Genomic DNA, 19,430 nt, shown 5'->3' with positions numbered 1-19,430 from the left:
CACTGTTTTTCTTCACATTTTCACACACTGTTTTCCACCATTTTCTCACTGTCTTTCTTTTGCTGTTTAGTTTTTAGTCTGTTTAATCTTTGCTGTTTTTGCCATTCTTTTGTTCTCTGGTTTGCTTCCAATTTGGCCTAGAGCCACTGTTTACACTCCTCTTTTGCTACTAAGCCACAAGCCCACAGTTCACTGTTAGCTCAATCCCATTGAGCCCAAAAGCCCAGAGCACAACTTGAGCTCACCAGAAGACCAAAACAAACCCCCTAAGCCCAAAACCCCAAAAGGCTTCATAAGTTAACCAACGACAATTTAGGAGCCCAAAATAGCTAGAACACTTCAAACACACCCAGTCTCTGTGGATCGACCCGTACTTGCACGAGCTACAACTGACGACCGTGCACTTGCGGTATTACTGTAGGCCCGCGTTTCATTTCGCCTCATTTTATACATATCTCCGGACCTGCCAAGTTTTTGGCGCCGCTGCCGGGGATTGGTGCTGTGTTTTTTCTTGTGTTTTATTAGCTATTTTTTTGCATTTCACTGCATAGCATTTGCATCTGCATCTGCTTCACTTCATTTGCTGTTGGACCTGCTGTTCTGAACCTGTTTTTCCTCTGCTGGGACGCCACTAAGGAAAAGAACCAAAGCCCAACTGGGTTTTTGCAACAATATCAGAGCAGCTGGGCTGTGCTTAAAAGGTAACCCATTTAAGAGAACCCGAATTGTGGGCTTCCAATTTTTTTAATTGTGGGCTTGTAATATTAAAGCCAATTTTTGGGCTTCTCTTATTTTCTGTTGGGTTTGTAATAATTTATTTGTGGGCTTGTTTGTTTAATTTGTGGGCTTGTTTAAATTCTTTCATTGGACTTGTATTTTGGACTCTGGGTTTAAACCCAGCTGAGCTTGTAACCGATTGTGGGCTTGTTTCCACTCAAGAGTGGACCTCGAAACCAAAGTTTTAAAACAAACGTCGGGCCTTAACCAACTGGGCCAAATTAAACTTTCAAAATTAAAACTTAGTGTTTCGTAGGCCGCAGCCTTCCATTCCATTAGAGGACAAACAGTGGGCTTGCTCCTTTTCAAAAAACCAAATTCTATTTTCTTTTTTTAAAAAAAAAAAAAAAAAAAAAAAAAAAAAAAACCAAAATTTTCTTTGCTCCCATTTTTTAAACCAAATTTTCTTTTTCAAATATATCCCATCAAAACCAAATTTTTCCCAAAAATCCAAACCCATTAAAACCAAATAGTGGGCTTTGTGTCTTTTCAAAATGGGCCAACCTCGTGCTCTCCATGAATACATGTATCCGTCAATAAAAATTCCATTATCATGTATTGTATTACCTCAAACCAATAACCCTTTTAAAATAAATGCAAGCATGATACAAATACTTCCTATATTTCGAGGGTTCGATTCTGAGAACCCCTATACTCATGTAAGAGAGTTTGAACAAATTTGTCGGACTATGCAACCTGATCATATGTCCGAAGACTCTCTGAAATTGCGTTTGTTTACATTTTCTTTAAAGGAAAGGGCCAAAACATGGTTTTACGGTTTGAGACCACAATCAATCAACACTTGGGACCAACTCACAGATCTATTTTTCAAAAAATTCTTTCCACATCATAGGACCATCGCTATTCGTCAAAGTATCAATTGTTTTGTCCAATTGGATGAGGAAACTGTTTTTCACTATTTTGAACGTTTTAATGATTTGTTGAGCGAATGTCCGCACCATGGAATTGAGAAGTGGAGACTTGTCGTCATCCTCTATGAGGGACTAGACTTTAAATCTCGAACCATGGTTGAGTCTATGTGTAATGGTGAGTTTATTGATAAATCTGTGGATGATGCATGGAATTTTTTAGCCGAGATTGCAGAGAAAACCCATCAATGGGAATCCGTTAGGGAAACAGGAACAACACCACATGATATGAGTCACCCCCATGAATTAGAGTTTTATTCTTGTAATAGCTCCGACCTTAGGATTGAAAATTATCCTAGATTGCAAAATCCCTATCATGATGATGATGATGATTATGATGTTATGTTAGAAGAACATGTCTATACTGAAAATGTTATGGAACCTTTGGGTTCAAATACATTAGGCTTCTCTGCCCCGACCTTAATGCATGATATTTCTTCTAGTATTCCATGTGATGTTTCCCCTGATTTGCCGATGCATGAAAATCAATCTGTTGATGATGTTGATAATTCTGATTGTGATCTTGCCAATTTGATTGATGATTGTGAGCATGATGTGACATGTGTAGATGAGTTAGAAGATTTTGATTTGATTGATAATGATATGCCTATTCTTCTACCTAAGTCACAATCTGATGGCCTTCCACCCAACCTAGATTTGGTTGTAACAAAAATTTTAAACCAACTTTTCTGAAGATTCCCAATCTAGGATTGGAACTGTGTGCTTCCCAAGTCCTCTTGGACTATTTTGCTTCAAAATATAACACTTTTAAAGAGACACAGTTGGAATGCATTTCTTTGCCTATCCCGAAAACAGTCCATTATGAGTTAGACCTTTTGAATCCTGAACCCCTGAAATTAAAAGATTTTGTGCTTAAAAGTAAACCTGTTGAAAAATTTTGGTTTAGGGGTGATTCATTCGGTTTTTCACTCTCACTCCCATTTAAGTCCAATTTTAGTGTTTTGAAACTTTCTATGTCTCTACACTTTTTCTTTTGGGTTGATCCTCAACTCTTTAGACTTTTGGTGTATGGTGAATTTTTTGTATATAATCCAGTAGATACGATTTCTTAAAACCCTTTTGTTCCTTTTGTATATTTTGCTAATCCAATATGATCTCGGCTGAAATATGTTGGATTTTTGCCTTGAATAACGGAGTTTTAATTCTGCTTTCGCCGAAATCGGGTATTCTCTCTCCTTTTACTCTACTCATGTCCCTTTCCATATGTTGCATTTTAATTCTTTCCATATTTTGAAACATTGAGGACAATGTTTAGTTTAGGTTTGGGGGTATAGAGTAGATACCATGATAATTTTCCATAATTGAAAACGAACTCCTTCTTCTTTTTGAAAAAAAAAAAAAAAATTGAAAAATTCCGAAAAAAAAAAATGAAAAATGAAAATAAAAAATGAAAAAATGAAAAATCAAAAAACTGGAGCTCATTTACCTTGAAATGTTGACTCTTGTGCAAATATGTAATTATTAGGAGTCTTAGTCTAGATATTTAGGCACCCTGATTCTAGCACAATTCACATTGTGATAAGAAATTTGCACGCGCACGATCTACCAATACATGTATGGCCTCGATCTTCAAGGTGTTTGATAGGAAGTTACGATTGCCAATCACTTTAGAATACTGAACGAAACTTGACTAGCTTGTTCTTTGGTTGGTTGGGATAGAAGGTGGAGGTTACATTAAGAAAGACAACCATTGAATTTAACTGGGTGCATCAAAAAGGGCTACCTCTTGCAAAGTGTCATGTATTTTTTTGTTTCCTTTTGTATATGTATCAAAAGTGTTTCCTTCAAAAAAAAAAAAAAAAAAAAAAAAAAACGATATATTTATTCAGAAAAAAAAAAAAAAAAAAGAGAAAAAAATATCAGAAAAATACAAAAAAATCAAGTATTTATCAGTTCCATCATCTCTTGTTCTAAAAATAAAAAGAGAATAGTCAATGTAAATAAGAGTCATGTAAAGAGTCATTTTGTTGTTTCATTGTAATAAGCAAGGAGGGTGTATGCCATTGATGTACAACGCGAGTAATTGTGAAATACCTCCAACTCATTCACAATTCTCGTAAAGTCCGGACAGCTAGCTAGATTTCGACCTTGGTTCGTAGCCTGAGAAACTATCTCTTGGTGATTAGTAGTCATAACTTCAGATCTTTCTTTACACATGTGTAGATACACTTTACACTCTTATCACGTCTTTTTTTGTTATCAGTGCTAGGATTGTGCCTTTGATAGCTAGATTGACATCTCCATTTTGCTGTGAGCTTAAACTGTTTTGCACATGTCACATTTGATGGAATCTGAGCTTATTTTGACTTAGAACTTTGTAGGTACGTTCTAAGCAAACCTTCACGAGACTTCAACTCGTCCACTAGGGACACTTAGTGGTTTAAAAGGCTTAGTGCATACGAAATGCATTCGAGAGACCAGCGACAGTGGTATAGGTAGGATTTCCTTAGTTTTGTTTTACTTGAGGACAAGTAAAATTCAGGTTTGGGGGTATTTGATGAGTGCCAAATATTGTATATATTTATCCCTTTTTGTTGGCATTTAACTCATCTTTTGTGCAGTAATTCTACATTTTATCCCATATTCTGTATTTTCATTGTTTTCAAGAATAAATATTTTTCTTACTTAATTTTGCATTTTTAGGTAATAAATAAAGTCTGGATAACTTGCGGAGCGGAAAAGAGTTGAAGAGTGGTGAAAAGCCGGAAGAAATTACGCAAGGAAGCCGCAAAGAATGGAGCGCACGTCCAAAAAGCTAGGAATGGGCTCAAGGAGGAAGAATTGTTCTTAAAGAAGATATGGGCTTGGCATACCCAAGGCCCAAAAACCTTACCCAAACCCATTTTCTATATCCATACCCGTCTCAATTCTCAACCGTTAGATTGGATCCAACTCATCATCCTACGGTCGCTCATTCATAGAGCATCAAAATCTGAAGTCTCTGCCAAACACCACAGCGCTTAAATTCCAAGCCTTCAGATTTGATCACATTTAGATCCAACGGTCTCTTCTATGCCTGTGCATCAAATCGGAAATCCCTGCTTTACAACAAAGAACCTATATCTAATCTTCACCGTCTATTTCGTTGTATCTCTGCATCCGACGGTCGGTACGAGCCTCTTCATTTATCGCCGTTAGATCTACCAACCATCTTCACATCCAACGTGTTTCCTCGCTAGACATCAAAGTTTAATGAACTCGCCTCACACCGAAATAACCCTAGGATATATAACCCAAAAAAAACAAAAGAAACCCTAACATTTCTTCTCTTCTTCTTCTCTTTCTTCTCCCACTCCTCCACAGCCGTACACCACCTTCTCCATGTCCGCCACCACCTCTGTCACCACCATCTCTACCACCTAACCTCCACCAAATCACTACCAAACACCACATCATCACTCCCTACCTATCTAGACCCCTATTCCCTCCATCTCTCACGTTTCATCCATGAAACCCTAGGCGTGAGAGGTTGATGAAATAGGTGACCTAGAGATGAAATAGGAGCATGGGAAAGGTGCAAGAGACCAAGGAGAAGAATGGGTCGAAAGAAGAAGGGTCAAATCGCAAGTTTGGTGAGTTAATTTTGAAATTGAGGAAACCCTAATTTCAAAATTAGGGTTTCGAAATTTGGGAAATGTTGTGCTATAAATAGATGGGTTTGTAGAACGTGTGAGGGGTGTTCTTGGGCTAGCCGAGATTCCCCCAAAATTGGGTTAGTTTAGGTTTAATTTCAGTTCTTAAATTTCAATTAAATTTCAATTTAGGGTTTCAATTTTAATTTCAAGTTCTGTTAAATTCTGTCACTTTTTATTGCAATTTGTGTTTTAATTTTAATTTCCTGTTAGTGTTAAATTTTAATTCCCTGTTAATGTTAAATTTTAATTCCCTGTTGTGTTTTAAATTTTAATTTTTTTACCTCAATTTTTGTTTCCTGTTTAGCAATGATTCTTGTTTTGTTAATGTTTGTTCCTTGTTAATTTTTGTTCCCTGTTTTGATAAATTTTTGTTTCCTGTTTGATACATTATACATATTTAGTTTAATTTTTAGTATCATGTTTAAGTGTCACTGTTAGTATTGTGTTAGTGTGACTGTTAATTCTCTAGGTTCATTGTTAATGTTAGTATTTTATCCCTCTTTAGTTCACTGTTAGTTGTTGTTCACTGTTGAGTAATGGAATGATAAGTTAAAACCTTTGAAGCATTGTGTTGATTGAGTAGTGCGGAGAAACTAGTGCTCACTAGTGACTGTGAGCAAACTGGTTCTCTTCCCACTCTAGTGTATGCCTAGGTTCTCATCATTGTTTTATCTTATAACTGTATTGTCTTCACACTCTTGCCTTTGGCTCACAGCCATTGTTTAGCTCTAGTATCACTGTTTTTCTTCACATTTTCACACACTGTTTTCCACCATTTTTCTCACTGTCTTTCTTTTGCTGTTTAGTTTTTAGTCTGTTTAATCTTTGCTGTTTTTGCCATTCTTTTGTTCTCTGGTTTGCTTCCAATTTGGCCTAGAGCCACTGTTTACACTCCTCTTTTGCTACTAAGCCACAAGCCCACAGTTCACTGTTAGCTCAATCCCATTGAGCCCAAAAGCCCAGAGCACAACTTGAGCTCACCAGAAGACCAAAACAAACCCCCTAAGCCCAAAACCCAAAAAGGCTTCATAAGTTAACCAACGACAATTTAGGAGCCCAAAATAGCTAGAACACTTCAAACACACCCAGTCTCTGTGGATCGACCCGTACTTGCACGAGCTACAACTGACGACCGTGCACTTGCGGTATTACTGTAGGCCCGCGTTTCATTTCGCTTCATTTTTATACATATCTCCGGACCTGCCAGATAGTTTCACCATATCTCGTTGAGTCCTTTTCACTTCTATTTGATGTTGTTTTGTTTTTAAACTATGTTTCTCTAAGTGATTAGGTGGGGCTCACGATTCAAGTTGTTACCAATGCTAGGGTGGATTAAAGTGATTGAGATACCATGAAAAAAACAAAAAGATGAAAAAAAAAAAATTGAGACCAGACCATTTGACCAAAAGGAATAAATTCAATAAAGTCGACCACTGGTACCCTTGTATATGCCAGTTGTGTTGACCTAGAATTAGGTTATCGACCACTGGTTCCCTTTTATATGCCAGTGTGTTGATATTAGTCAGACTAGTATCTCAATCCATTAGGATAGGTTCATTTTGGCGGAGGCCTTCAGACAGATATGGGAAACGCCGTTCACTTAGTAAACATCAAAACCATCTATGTTTTTCTCTATATCCATCTTCTTGATCTATCCATGTGATTAGTTTTGACTCCGGATATTGATGTCCATAGTGCGACTATCTGAGTAGAGCTCTGTCACTTATATATGAATTTTAGTATGCTTGAGTGCAAACTCGTGTACAACAATTGGAATTTCGCATCAGGGTACTTCCTCGTGTAGTCAATAAGTATGTCGACCAAGGAGATTCTTTAGTGCCTTCCAAGGTTCTGCGTAGATAGCTAGGGTATGGAGTAAAGGTTTTGTGGGTATATCTCTGGTAAGCCCTCCCGAGACTATAACTCGGCCACTAGGGCCACCTAGGGGTTTAAAGGCTTATTGCATACGCTAAATGCAATCGACGATGCCTGCGACAGTGAGTTAGGATTTTATTTTCTAAATTTGATTTGCTCGAGGACTAGCAAATAATAAGTTTGGGGGTATTTGATAAACACATTTTTGTGTCTGATATAATCTCAATTGTATATATTGTTAGTGCTCGATTTTGTATTTATTATGGCTTTTTGTGTCTTTGTAGGTGTTTTTGGAGAAATAAACATGTGTGGAAAAATCGGCTCAAAAATTTGCGCGGGGAATCCCGGAGGACAATTGCTAAACGGACCCCAGAATTGGCTAAGGAACACCCAGGCTATGTATAGCTTAAATTTATCCTCAGCACCCATATTTTTCCACAACACCCAAGGCAATGCTATCCGCACCCCATCAGAGGATAAGGGGAGGTCATCTTCAACAATTCAAAAACGAGATTTGGAGGGAAAATTATTGGCAGCGTTGTTGCAGATTAGGGAATTGGATTATTGAATGGGTATTAACGAGATTCAATCACCAGATTTTAATGGCATGGACTTGAATTACCTAAACAGGCCTGGTATAGTCGTTTAATTGAACTCAAATTGGCTAGAACTCGGGTTGGAGCAAAACAGAAGCGGAAGAAGTTCACGGGTCCCTGTTTCATTTATTTGTGGAATTTCGGGGAGACTAAAGGCAAGATATTCTTTGCTAAGATACGCTTATATTTAAGGAAGAGTTTGGGATTTGTTGGAAAGCTCAGAAACGCGTCAAACAATTGTGGGAAGAAATTACTGCCGTGACTTGCACGGAAGGAAAACAGAGAATTAATCGGGTTCTAGATGGTTTGGAGGTGTATAAAAGGCGTGCTCGAGTCCCAAATAAGGGTATGAAAGTTTAGGAGAAGTTAGGGGAAGTTTAGAACACCACAGAGTCGAGAAATCGAAGTTGCAGGAAGTCGAGTTCTGTTGCTGCTGCTGAAGAACACGAAGAACATTAGACCCTTCAGAGCAGTCTTTTATTCAACAACATATATTTTCTATCGTTTCCTGTAACAGCACCTATTGCAACAGTTCTCTGTAACAGTCAGTTTGTAACTCCTATAAAACGTTGCGAACTGTCTGCTTTATTAGTTTCCTCTTGTTTTTCACCCTTTTGAGGTATGAACACCTATTTTGAGCACGTGAATAATATGAGGAGCTAAACCTCTTAGCCGAGGCGACGAAGGAAGCCATTTTTCCATGAAAGGTGGTATATTTCTATTTTAATTAATTCTTGCAATTTTTTTTATGATTATTTGCATGGAACTAATATTGGGAAATTGATTTTTATTGAATGATTGTGATTCGTTTTGATGGAGCATGCTTAGTTTAAGACTTTTGATGTTTCATACTTGATGTATACAATTGTTACTTCAAAAATCTACTAGAGGCAATATATTAGAATCACTTTAAACGCAAAGAATTGCATGAATATTGATTAGATTAAATCACTTAATTTGTCAATGGTGGAATCCTGAGTCTCGGTGCTTTTTATAATCTTGATAACAACAACTTCTTAAGTTTTCTATTGAGTTTGAATCTAAAATCGAATCTTCACAAGTCTGAGTGAACGACGACTTTACTACTACTTTTACAACAACATAAAAACCACATCAACGAGCATAATTATAATTACATCTAATACCAATTATCTATTGGTCATGCTACTAGTATTTTCATCAATAAATCAATTGGTACTACTAACAGTATTTAATTACTCTGACTAGCAATATTTCATATTGATCTTGCAATCAATATTCGATCAAATTGGTTCATCCACCAATATCTCATTGATTCAACTATCAATATTGCATTGGTCTGTCAACCAATATTTCATTGCTCTATCTATTAATATTTTAATATTACAATCTCTTTTCTTTGTCATTTGAATCAGTCATGACATAGTACATCGAGGATGAATATCCTAAATTACTGCTAAAATTTACATTATTAATCTTCACATGATTTCTTGTCAAATGCTTGACACATCAAACTATATATTGGTTTATGCTCAATTCAGAAAACTCATCAGACCCATGCATATTGATCAGTATCATTGCTGCTTCAGCAAATACTTTATACTTCACTCATCATAATGATGGAGTAGTGGTCTGGCAACCACCAAGTCTCCCTAATGAAACGAAACTGGTTCAACCACGATTCTCACTTCTCTACTCTTCCACTCATGTTCAACAGTTCCACTTACATGAGATCAATGTGTTAACTACCGCTGCTGCAAATAGGTTCCTCAACTATGATAAAAACAAGTCATACAATAGCCATCAGTCATATGACACCTTGTCATTTTCACACGCATAAGCTTTCTCTTGGTCTCACACATAGAAATCATCTTCAAAGTAGTTCAACACATCCACAATCAATTTTCATTGATCTCAACACCTTCTCAGCTTCCCTCCCTACAGATCGACCACGTTCCTTCCATTGTAACCGAATTGAATGTGAAACAACCATTTCTTGGTTTAGGCCACAGTCTTATAAATTGGTCTCGCGAACTCAAAGCACTCTTATGCAATGCATCTGTTTAAAGGTTTAGACAATTTGCTTCATCTAGCATCTAGCAACTCCACCATTTAACACTTTAACTGGTAAACCATTTTTACCCACAAACAAAGGGTAAAGGTCATAAAGAAAGATGACATGGATAAGTGGGGGTAAAGTAAAAAGTCTAGATTAGACTTTCTTCATGACCTTGGATCTTAACTCCACATCATCAATTTGCTCTAAATTTACTTTGGGGATTGAAGATGAACTCTAAGTTTATCTATTAACAGTTTATGATTAATACATGAAGGGGGAGTTACATCCTAATCTAAAATAACATGAAATTCTTTTTAACTTCTTTCGCTGATGTACCTGCTACTTCAATACCCGTTCTGAGTACAAAATAAAATCGTAAATAATTTTCACAATGTCTTGCTCAATACTCAATCTGGACTCCTAGCTCACCTTAACCCTTAAGTTGGAGATGCTATACAAGACACAAAAGTTGAAAATATACCGCATCATCACCGCATGCCAACACGAGGTATGCTCCTATTATCTTTTTATCACGTTCCTTTAGGGAAACCATACCTGCTAGTTCTCTTTGACTATTGTCCTAAACAAGTTTGACATGTTTCCTGCTTGGTCATTTTTTCTAAGTTATATTTCCAGGGTGTTTTTAGCTTTATCCATTCATCCAATCCCTATCTCAAGCAAATAACGTGTCCAATTCTGTACACGTTTCACCTCGTACATCACCAAACTAAATACCTATCCTGTTTCCCCAAACAAACATCCGTACACGTGTCGAAAATCTCAACCTAACGGTGTACATTCAGTGGATTATCAAGATCTTCATATAATTAGATACGTTGTACATTAATTAAACGACTATCGAGTATATACAATAACTCAAATTTGTATTGCGTGAAAAAGGAAACAAGAAGAAATTCGGAAATTGAAAGGAAAAAGAGAAAGAAAAAGACGTCTTTGTTGGACCAACCAAAAATATTAGGCTGGATCTCGCAATCCAACTCTGTATATCTATCTTAATCTCTCTTGAATCTTCTTCAAACAGATTCTTCTTTGCCTGCATTATTTTAACCTAATTTCTTCGTCATCTTCTAAGGCGTGCTGCGCAAATCAGGTATGGTTTCAAAGCCAAAATCTCGTTTTATTTAGTTTATTAGATCTCTTGATTTTGTTAATTGTTTAATGATAGTTTTTTATTCTGTGAGAAGAATTATACAAAATCGGCTTTCTGATTGTGAACACGAGTCATTCGTGTGTTTCTTTAGAGGAATGTGAGAGTAGGAAATTAAAATTTAGAGAAAAAAAGAGTTCCACCAACACTTCTGCAGAGAATTTAGATGATAATGAGAACTAGTGTTTGTTTGTCGGTCGATTGAATGCGAACAAATTTATGATATATTGTAATTTATGCTGCCAACAATGACTACAACATCATAAGAATTATCAATACATTGTTGTGATTTCTTTGTTTCCGCCGTCTCGGTCTTGTATGGATAACTTTATAGCTAGAAAGAACATGCTTCTTAGATTGTGAGTTATCTGAAAGAAACTATTTGTGTGTAATTGGAGTTTTAGATTTTGAGTTGCTTCCTGTTGATATTGCGACTAGGTGGTTGTGAAATTCGGTTGGCTGATTATCATCAGTTCATGATGGACTTTAACATATTAAGTGGAGAGTTTTGTCCGTCCTGGTGTACTGTTTTGTTTTCATCTTCAATGAGGTGTTACTCGAAGGCATGCTTCATTGTCGGGCGCGATCAATTATATGTTTATCTACTAGATCACTGAAATCAATTTTTTCTTGGGCTTTTAGATTTTAGTGTATATGAACTGTGTGGGATAACGTTGGTTTGCAGTTGCCTATTTTCTGTGTTAATGGTTCCTTTTTGTCTCTCCTATTTAAGGGATATACCATTTTGTTGCAGAAATTGTCTAAGTTCTGAGTTGCATCACTCGTTGATACAACAGCCAATAGAAAGAAAGGCAATCCAAAGAACTGTGGAGATTTAGCGAAGGGAAAATGTCTTAGTCGAGAGAGGATGGATAAAGATGTTAGTGTTGCTCGATCCCATGAAAAACAGCCTTCGATGGGTTCTACATTTATTAGTGAAGATAAAAAGCCCGCAGACAATGCTTCAGTATTTGTGAACCAAGGTGCATTTCTTTCAGAAGCTCAATATTTCACCCATTTGTTTCTATAGCATTTGACCTGGTTTTTGAAAACACTTGCATGTGAACCCACTCAGATAGCTTTTCACTGTAGAGACGCAAACACGGAGCATTGCCTTAGTTACATGTATTCATATTCCACATAGATAGCTTTTCATTGTAGAGACGCTAACAAGGAGCATTTCCTTAGTTACATGTATTCGTATTCCACACGTTCACATATAAATGATAAGGAGCATTTCCTTAGATGCTGGATCATATTGTTGATGTAATAGAAAAACTCATCCAAATGTCTCTTATTGAAGGAAGCTGAATTGTTGAACACCATGATTGTAACGCTATGAACCACCTTTAGTTTAAATCCTGTCATTTTTACTCTATTAGTATTTATATTCTGGCCATTCTTATACATCTGATCATTTACCTGACTATTGAATTTGAAATTACGGCCATCTATAGCTGAAAAAACTTGGCAAGAGATGAGAAAAGATTGGGCGGGGAATCGATCTCAAAAGACCCAAAGAGTGCCAAAAGATCCCGTCTTAAGGTGAGATATACTACTTATTAAGTTTCAACAATTTTGAGTTATCTTATAGGCTAAGAATCAGATTACAGGTTGTATTCCAAACCACTTAAAAAAACTAGAAAATGCTCTTTTCTTGTTGCTGGTCTCAAACATACGGGATATGATACTTTTTATAAGTTTCCACAGTTTTCGGTTATAGTCTAGTTAATCAAATCACAGGTTGTATACAGAAATTCTGAAAATAACTGTAACATACTCTTTTGTTGCAGCTGGTCTCTAACATATGACGATCTGCTTCTGACCCACGATCCATTTCCCCAACGAATCCCGTTACCTGTAAGCCTTTTGAACTCTTTTAAGTTTAGGATGTATATTACTGCAGTGACTTCAATGTCACATGCTTAACATATTGTTCTGATTAAGCAGGAGATGGTGGATTTTTTAGTTGATATCTGGCATGAGGAAGGACTCTTTGATTAACAAAAGATTTGTTTTCCAAAAGATATGTTACTGAGGCAGTACAGATGTAGCTGAAATATTTAGATCTTATTCATGTAAACCTTTATTTATAAAACTTATTTTGCAGAGGAGTGTAGTTAGCTTTATTGTAGAGGGGTTCGACTAGGATATATAATCCGAACCCTGGATTTTATTTAAAACATTGATGTATTCTACTTATATTTTTTGATGCAAACATTGATTGTATTCCATGTTTTATCTTGGAACCTTAATCTTTACTTTTAGTTTTTTCTCCCGTTTCCAATTTTGTTGTTGGCACTTTATTGGCCTATTGGTAGTGCAAAAGAAAATGAAACTAGCTGAAATTCCCCAATTTTACAGTGCTCTGTACATGTTGGTGACAATCTAAATAAGGTTTAACAGGATTAATGTCAGAGGCACAGGCAATTGACTACTCGGCAGTTAAGAGTGCCTCAGCTGTGGATTAAAACTTGTAAGCTATGGTATCACCAGTATAATTACTCTATGTACTGTAGTGCAGGTTTCAATGTGCTCCTTTTCTGTTTGCCTGCAGTTTTATTATAAGATGATCGTTTTCTGTCAGAGTAACAACAGATAAGATAATTGATGGGAATGGAATGGCGAAATCCATTTGGATTTCTCCTCCCCCAGAATGCCGTGGATTCTTCTGCAACTGTTTATCGTATTGCCCTTTATGGCTTTAACTAAATTTCTGTCTTTCTCTCATCATGAGTATCTCGCACTCTGATGAATTCGTTATAACTTTCCAAAAAGCCTCTTTGGATCAAACACTGTCAGTTAGCAGGGACAAACCATCTTACCACCAATTGACTACAAAAACTTATTTATTCTGCATTTTTACACAGCCCGGCTCTGAATTTGAGCTTGCTCAGTGAAGAAGTGTAGCAAACAATCTCAGCTTTGCGTATACGTTTCATTTCCCATCAATGGCTCACACACAAAAACAAAACGAAAGAGTTCAACCTATATACAGAATATACATCAAACTTTGATGTAACCATCTTAAAAATCCAACACGTATGATTTACGTCAAAGTCTTGATACACACATTTGTATATATGTAAGTCAGACTTATCACCAAATGGAAGAATTTTAGACTATGTTTGTTTACTCCTGACTCATCTGAGTCGTCTGGATCTGAGTGAAATCACCTGATTCATCTGGATCTGACTCAATATGTTTGTTTTGAGTCAGATATGACTCATCTGACTCAAAAAACGTGAGTCAGTGGTTTGGTCCCGTGAGTCAGGGGTATTTTGTTACCTGACTCAAATGGGTGGTCAGGGATTATGTCTGAGTCATAGATCGAGTCAGATCTGACTCAAAATGCAAGACAAACGGTCTGACTGCTGACTCGGCCCGAGTCAGAGGTTGACTCAGATCCAGACGCCGAGTCAGCTGCAAACAAACAAGATGTTAGTTGTAACCGTTCCGGATACAATACTCCATGTACTTTACCAGTAACTTACACCCCAGTCTTAAGTGGGGCCTCTAAATTCTTAACCGTTGATTTCACGTATCTTTAATATTTTCTTTCTGCAAAACTTTTTCCTTGCTCTTTTTGTCTCCTTTGCTTCTAAGTTTTTCTTTAATCACATTTTCACTCAACTCACATTGCCGTCATTGCGTCATCTATAACAAAATCATCAATACAAAATCTCTATAAATTGATCCTAACTTTAAATCCATTACCTAAATCTCACTCAATTCTGCAAAAAATGGAGAAAAATCATTCATTTTTATGTCTGCTAAGTCTTCTAATTGTCCTGTCTGCAGCTGCTCCACTGTGTTCAGCGAATTTAGATGATAATGATGTTCTTAGACTACCTTCAGATGCTAGTTTCCCTTCGATTCATGCAGAGAAATTAATCAGACAGCTGAATCTTTTCCCTAAAGACGCTGAAGCTGTCGCGAAGGATGATGAAGTAGAGCCTAAGAAGATTGTTGAGAAGCGGTTTATGTTTCCAAATGTAGCTGATTCTGGTGTTTCTGTTCAGGATCTCGGGCATCATGCTGGGTATTATAAGCTTCAGCATTCTCATGCTGCTAGGTAATACGATTTTTAACCTTGAATTTTTATTTGGCATAAATTTTTGAGTTGAATTTTTAGGAATATAATCAAATTTAGATATGGATACCACTATAGAACCTTGATAACATGTTTTAATCTCGATAAATTTATCGTCTCGATTTGGTGGGTTAGTTTGATTAGTGCTTGGCTAAATTGATATTCCACATTTCCACTAGGTTTTGTTTTAGTAATCTTGAATCAGTGTGTCAATTAGGTGATCTCAGTAAGCCAATTCGGTGGCAAATTGAGAACTAGCCGAATCCCGGCCACCGATATTGATGCGAACGTACTAGTTTACTTGGTTTTTATGCATAGAGATTGTGTGGATTGGCTTGTTTAATATTGCTACTATTGATAAAAATTTCAAGTTTGTCTTTTGCAAATGTTTTTGTTTATTGTGCTGAACTGTGGTGTCTTTGTTCTTTAGGATGTTCTACTTCTTTTTCGAGTCACGGAGTAACAAGAATGATCCTGTTGTTATATGGTTAACTGGAGGACCAGGGTGCAGTAGCGAATTGGCTGTTTTTTATGAGAATGGTCCATTCACCATTGCAAAGAACTTGTCTCTTGTATGGAGTGAGTATGGTTGGGACAAGGTATGATTACCATAACGTTATTGATTGCGTTTACTTCGTGTGTCTATACAAGCTGTGTTGAGTCTAACTGCTCTGGATCTCTATCTGCAGGTATCAAACCTTTTATATGTTGACCAGCCTACTGGAACCGGATTTAGTTATAGTTCTGATAGCCGTGACCTCCGTCACAACGAAGAGGGTGTGAGCAATGATCTATATGACTTCTTACAGGTATGTTTGTATCGTGTTGAAATTTGGAGAGACATAAATTTCAGGAAAATGAATTTGAATTGAAATCTCACCGCAATCTTTATGATTTCAGGCCTTCTTTGCCGAGCATCCTCAGTATGCAAAGAATGATTTTTACATCACTGGTGAATCATATGCTGGGCACTACATTCCTGCTTTTGCTGCTCGTGTTCACCAAGGAAACAAAGCTAAAGAAGGACTCCACATAAACCTCAAGGTCTATTAGACTATTACCAATATCTACTCTTATTTACTCAAAGGTTGTACCTTGGTTCCTTTCTCTGTGTACCTGGATCTACATAACTAAAAAACTGTTTAAACAGGGTTTTGCAATTGGTAATGGTCTCACTGACCCTGCAATTCAATACAAAGCCTATACTGATTTTGCACTGGACAATGGACTAATCAAGCAATCCGACTACAATAGCATCAATCGGATGCTTCCTGCTTGTGAATTAGCAATAAAGCTTTGTGGTGGTGGTAAGTTTACTTGTTTCTGATATTGCCATTAGTACCTTCTACATGCATATAAGTTCAACAATAGTTTAGCTTAGTTCCAGGGTTTAATAATCACTTCTGCTTCAGGGGTCGGTGGTCAAGTTGCTTGTATGACTTCATACGTTGTATGCACTGGCATATTTAACAAGATAATGAGTCATGCCGGAGATAGAAATGTAAGAATCAGTACTGTCAACCATCTTTTATCCTTAAAATTCCTGTATAAAAAACTAAACGTATAATGTCTTCACCTTTACAGTACTACGATATTAGAAAGAAGTGTGAGGGAAGCCTCTGCTATGATTTCTCAAACATGGAAAAATTCCTCAACCAAAAGTCTGTTAGGAGTGCCCTTGGTGTTGGGGACATAGAGTTCGTCTCTTGTAGTCCTACCGTGTACCAGGCAATGCTGATGGATTGGATGAGGAATCTTGAAGTAGGTATTCCTGGTCTACTTGAGGATGGAATTAAGGTGCTCATATACGCTGGGGAGTATGATCTTATCTGCAACTGGCTTGGTAAGTTTTTGTGGTTCGCAGCTAGCTTTCATGAGTTATAAATGATCACACATCCTCGTCAAGTTGTTTCTCTTTGCATAATAAAGAAGCAATCTGAATGCCTGTATTCATACTGGTCTTTTGTATGGCTCAGGGAACTCAAGGTGGGTGCATGCCATGAAATGGTCCGGTCAGCAAAAATTTGTTGGTGCCTCCACTGTTCCATTTAAGGTGGATGGTGCCGTAAAAGGACAATTGAAAAGCAGCGGTCCTCTCAGTTTCCTCAAGGTCTCTTTCTCACTCTGTCTCATCACTGTTTCAGTTTCGCTTTCTCTAGGTAGACCTGACAACTAGTTAAATTGAATTTCTTGCTAAAATGACTGAGGCATAAAAACATGTGTGCACAGGTGCATGATGCTGGTCATATGGTCCCCATGGACCAACCTAAGGCTGCCTTGGAGATGCTGAGAAGATGGACTCATGGAAAATTGTCTGAAGAAGCTGAGATCGACGATGGAGTGGCAGCAGATCTATAAGTACCACCGACATTTAGAATATGCATTCTCTATCCATGTAGTGTCATTATCCCTTATATGTGGTCTTGGACCTTAAAAATCTTTTCAGCTGCGCTCGTTTATCTGTAAAAATCTCAAGTTTGTTGTAAAATCTGTGATAGCAAAATCATATGGAAACTCAACTTTCATGTGCTGCTTGTCTTTTAGGTCATAGTAGTATGTAACCTGACCATGTAAGGATATCACATGCACACATAAATGAGAACACACGTTCGCCATAAAACTCGAATTCCATGCTATGCACATGTTCCTCTGTTATGTTAGTCTGGGTCTTCAGTTTTTAACTTCTACCTTTTTTTTTTTTTTTTTTGTAACCATGGAACTGAAACTCAGATTAGAATTTTTTTTTTTCCTTGAAACTGTTTCATAAGAGTAAATTTAAACATGACCAGGACATGCTCTCTAATTCACCAGAGAGTTATTCTTAGTCTTGAAATCAAAAAAAGAAAACACTGGGAGAAAAAAAGATAATGACCCATAATAAATAGACTACCCGATCTGGGCTCAACACTCGATTTCCTTCAGAGAGTGGGCAAAGTAGAGGAAGGTGGGATCAGCAGCACCTTCCTTGTAATATGCAAACACCATTGTGGCATCATCGTGCATGCTCTCCCCCACGAAAAATTGCAAGTCCTTGAGCTTTGAAAGAAGATACTTGGTTGCTGCCGCTATACCATTGTTGAATTTTGTTTTCTCCTCTTCACTCAGCTTGGGTGTAATAGTCTTGATGAAGCGCTTGATGCATGCAACGAATTCTTTCTTGTCAAAAGTTGGTTGTTCCTGGAGTCTGAAAGTGTCGACGATATCAACACATTTCACGGCTGTGTCATCAACACCCTCATCAGCATCAGCACCTTCAGCAGAAGGATTAGCACCAATGTTCACATCAACAGCTCCTTGAACAACCCACTTCCCCTCAACTTGCCATAACATTCCGTCTACAATTTCCTCGTAAGGAAACGAATCCGAGAGAAGCTCATCACCTGTAAGAAGATCCTGGTAGACAAGCATCTTTGTTAAATTTCTCCCGGATTGCTCCTAAAAATCTGAGAGAGTTGGGAAAGAATTTAGTTTCAGGTTTGCTCTTACTTTGTCAAGTATGTAAGTAGCATCTCCACGTTGTTCAGCAAGAAAATTTCAACTCAATTTGTCAACTTGAATGACCTAATCTTCCAATTTAGATAATTGCCACTTGATTAATATTCAGTAATCGTTTACATGTCTTCGATATAAACGATGCGTCTTTGAGAGCTTGCACCCCATGCCTCAGAAGCTCATTATTCTCATCTTTTCGCAGCTGCAGCATTGTCTGTTTTTTGCCCGAACAAAAATGAAACAATGTGTCATTTTTTTTATTCAGCAAAAAATGGGCATGTGAACAAGGTTTTGGGCACCAGTAAAATTGAACGAACTTTGCAGTCTGAAACATTTAAGGACCCACTTTTTTTTTTTTAAGCAAAGGACCCACTTGTCCTATCTCCAAGTGAATTTGAAGAAGGAAAATGCTAGAGGGAGCATGTGTGGTACAATCCGCCAATCCGACCAATCCACCCGCAATTTGGCGGGTGGACGCCCTATCCGTTCATGAATGGACTGGACACTGGTCCGTTCTTGAATATTGGATCGAGTACTTCCTATCTCCAAGTGAATTTGAAGAAGGAAAATGCTAGAGGGAGCATGGGTGGTACAATCCGCCAACCCGACCAATCCACCCGCAATTTGGCGGGTGGACGCCCTATCCGTTCATGAGTGGACTGGACATTGGTCTGTTCTTGAATATTGGATCGAGTACTGAGAAATTTACTGGACACCCGTACCTCCTATGTTAAGGGTATTTTTAAAAGGGAAAATTAGGCTAAGGCCCTACCAATGGATAGCCCATAATATGAGGCCCCTAGTTA

General features: G+C 37.4%; 3 protein-coding genes across 4 annotated transcripts; 2 read left to right on the top strand and 1 right to left on the bottom strand.

Moving 5' to 3' along the window:
* The first annotated feature begins 10,800 nt into the window (after positions 1-10,800).
* LOC113308474 lies at positions 10,801-13,326 on the top strand. Of its 2 annotated transcripts, none has more exons than XM_026556942.1 (5): positions 10,801-10,982; positions 11,794-12,022; positions 12,497-12,584; positions 12,833-12,899; positions 12,990-13,326. In XM_026556942.1, exons 2-5 carry the CDS (start codon positions 11,908-11,910, stop codon positions 13,041-13,043), a joined length of 324 nt encoding a protein of 107 aa, XP_026412727.1. In that variant the 5' UTR covers positions 10,801-10,982; positions 11,794-11,907; the 3' UTR covers positions 13,044-13,326. The 2 variants fall into 2 exon arrangements, with proteins under 2 accessions (XP_026412727.1, XP_026412728.1); XM_026556943.1 differs by having other exon boundaries at positions 11,773-12,022.
* A 1,333-nt stretch (positions 13,327-14,659) lies between these two features.
* Positions 14,660-17,752, top strand: LOC113310271 (serine carboxypeptidase-like). Its single transcript, XM_026558884.1, has 9 exons — positions 14,660-15,114; positions 15,563-15,731; positions 15,822-15,941; positions 16,033-16,176; positions 16,283-16,439; positions 16,545-16,633; positions 16,717-16,975; positions 17,109-17,242; positions 17,362-17,752. Exons 1-9 carry the CDS (start codon positions 14,783-14,785, stop codon positions 17,488-17,490), a joined length of 1,533 nt encoding a protein of 510 aa, XP_026414669.1. The 5' UTR covers positions 14,660-14,782; the 3' UTR covers positions 17,491-17,752.
* A 68-nt stretch (positions 17,753-17,820) lies between these two features.
* LOC113310272 (translationally-controlled tumor protein homolog) lies at positions 17,821-18,578 on the bottom strand. The gene has a single exon (XM_026558885.1). The coding sequence runs from the start codon at positions 18,538-18,540 to the stop codon at positions 18,034-18,036; it is 507 nt and encodes a 168-aa protein (XP_026414670.1). The 5' UTR covers positions 18,541-18,578; the 3' UTR covers positions 17,821-18,033.
* Between the last annotated feature and the right edge of the window lie 852 nt (positions 18,579-19,430).

This window comes from Papaver somniferum, chromosome 9, assembly GCF_003573695.1.
Source record: "Papaver somniferum cultivar HN1 chromosome 9, ASM357369v1, whole genome shotgun sequence".
Lineage (NCBI taxonomy): Eukaryota > Viridiplantae > Streptophyta > Magnoliopsida > Ranunculales > Papaveraceae > Papaver > Papaver somniferum.
This window is presented reverse-complemented; position numbering and strand designations above follow the sequence as displayed.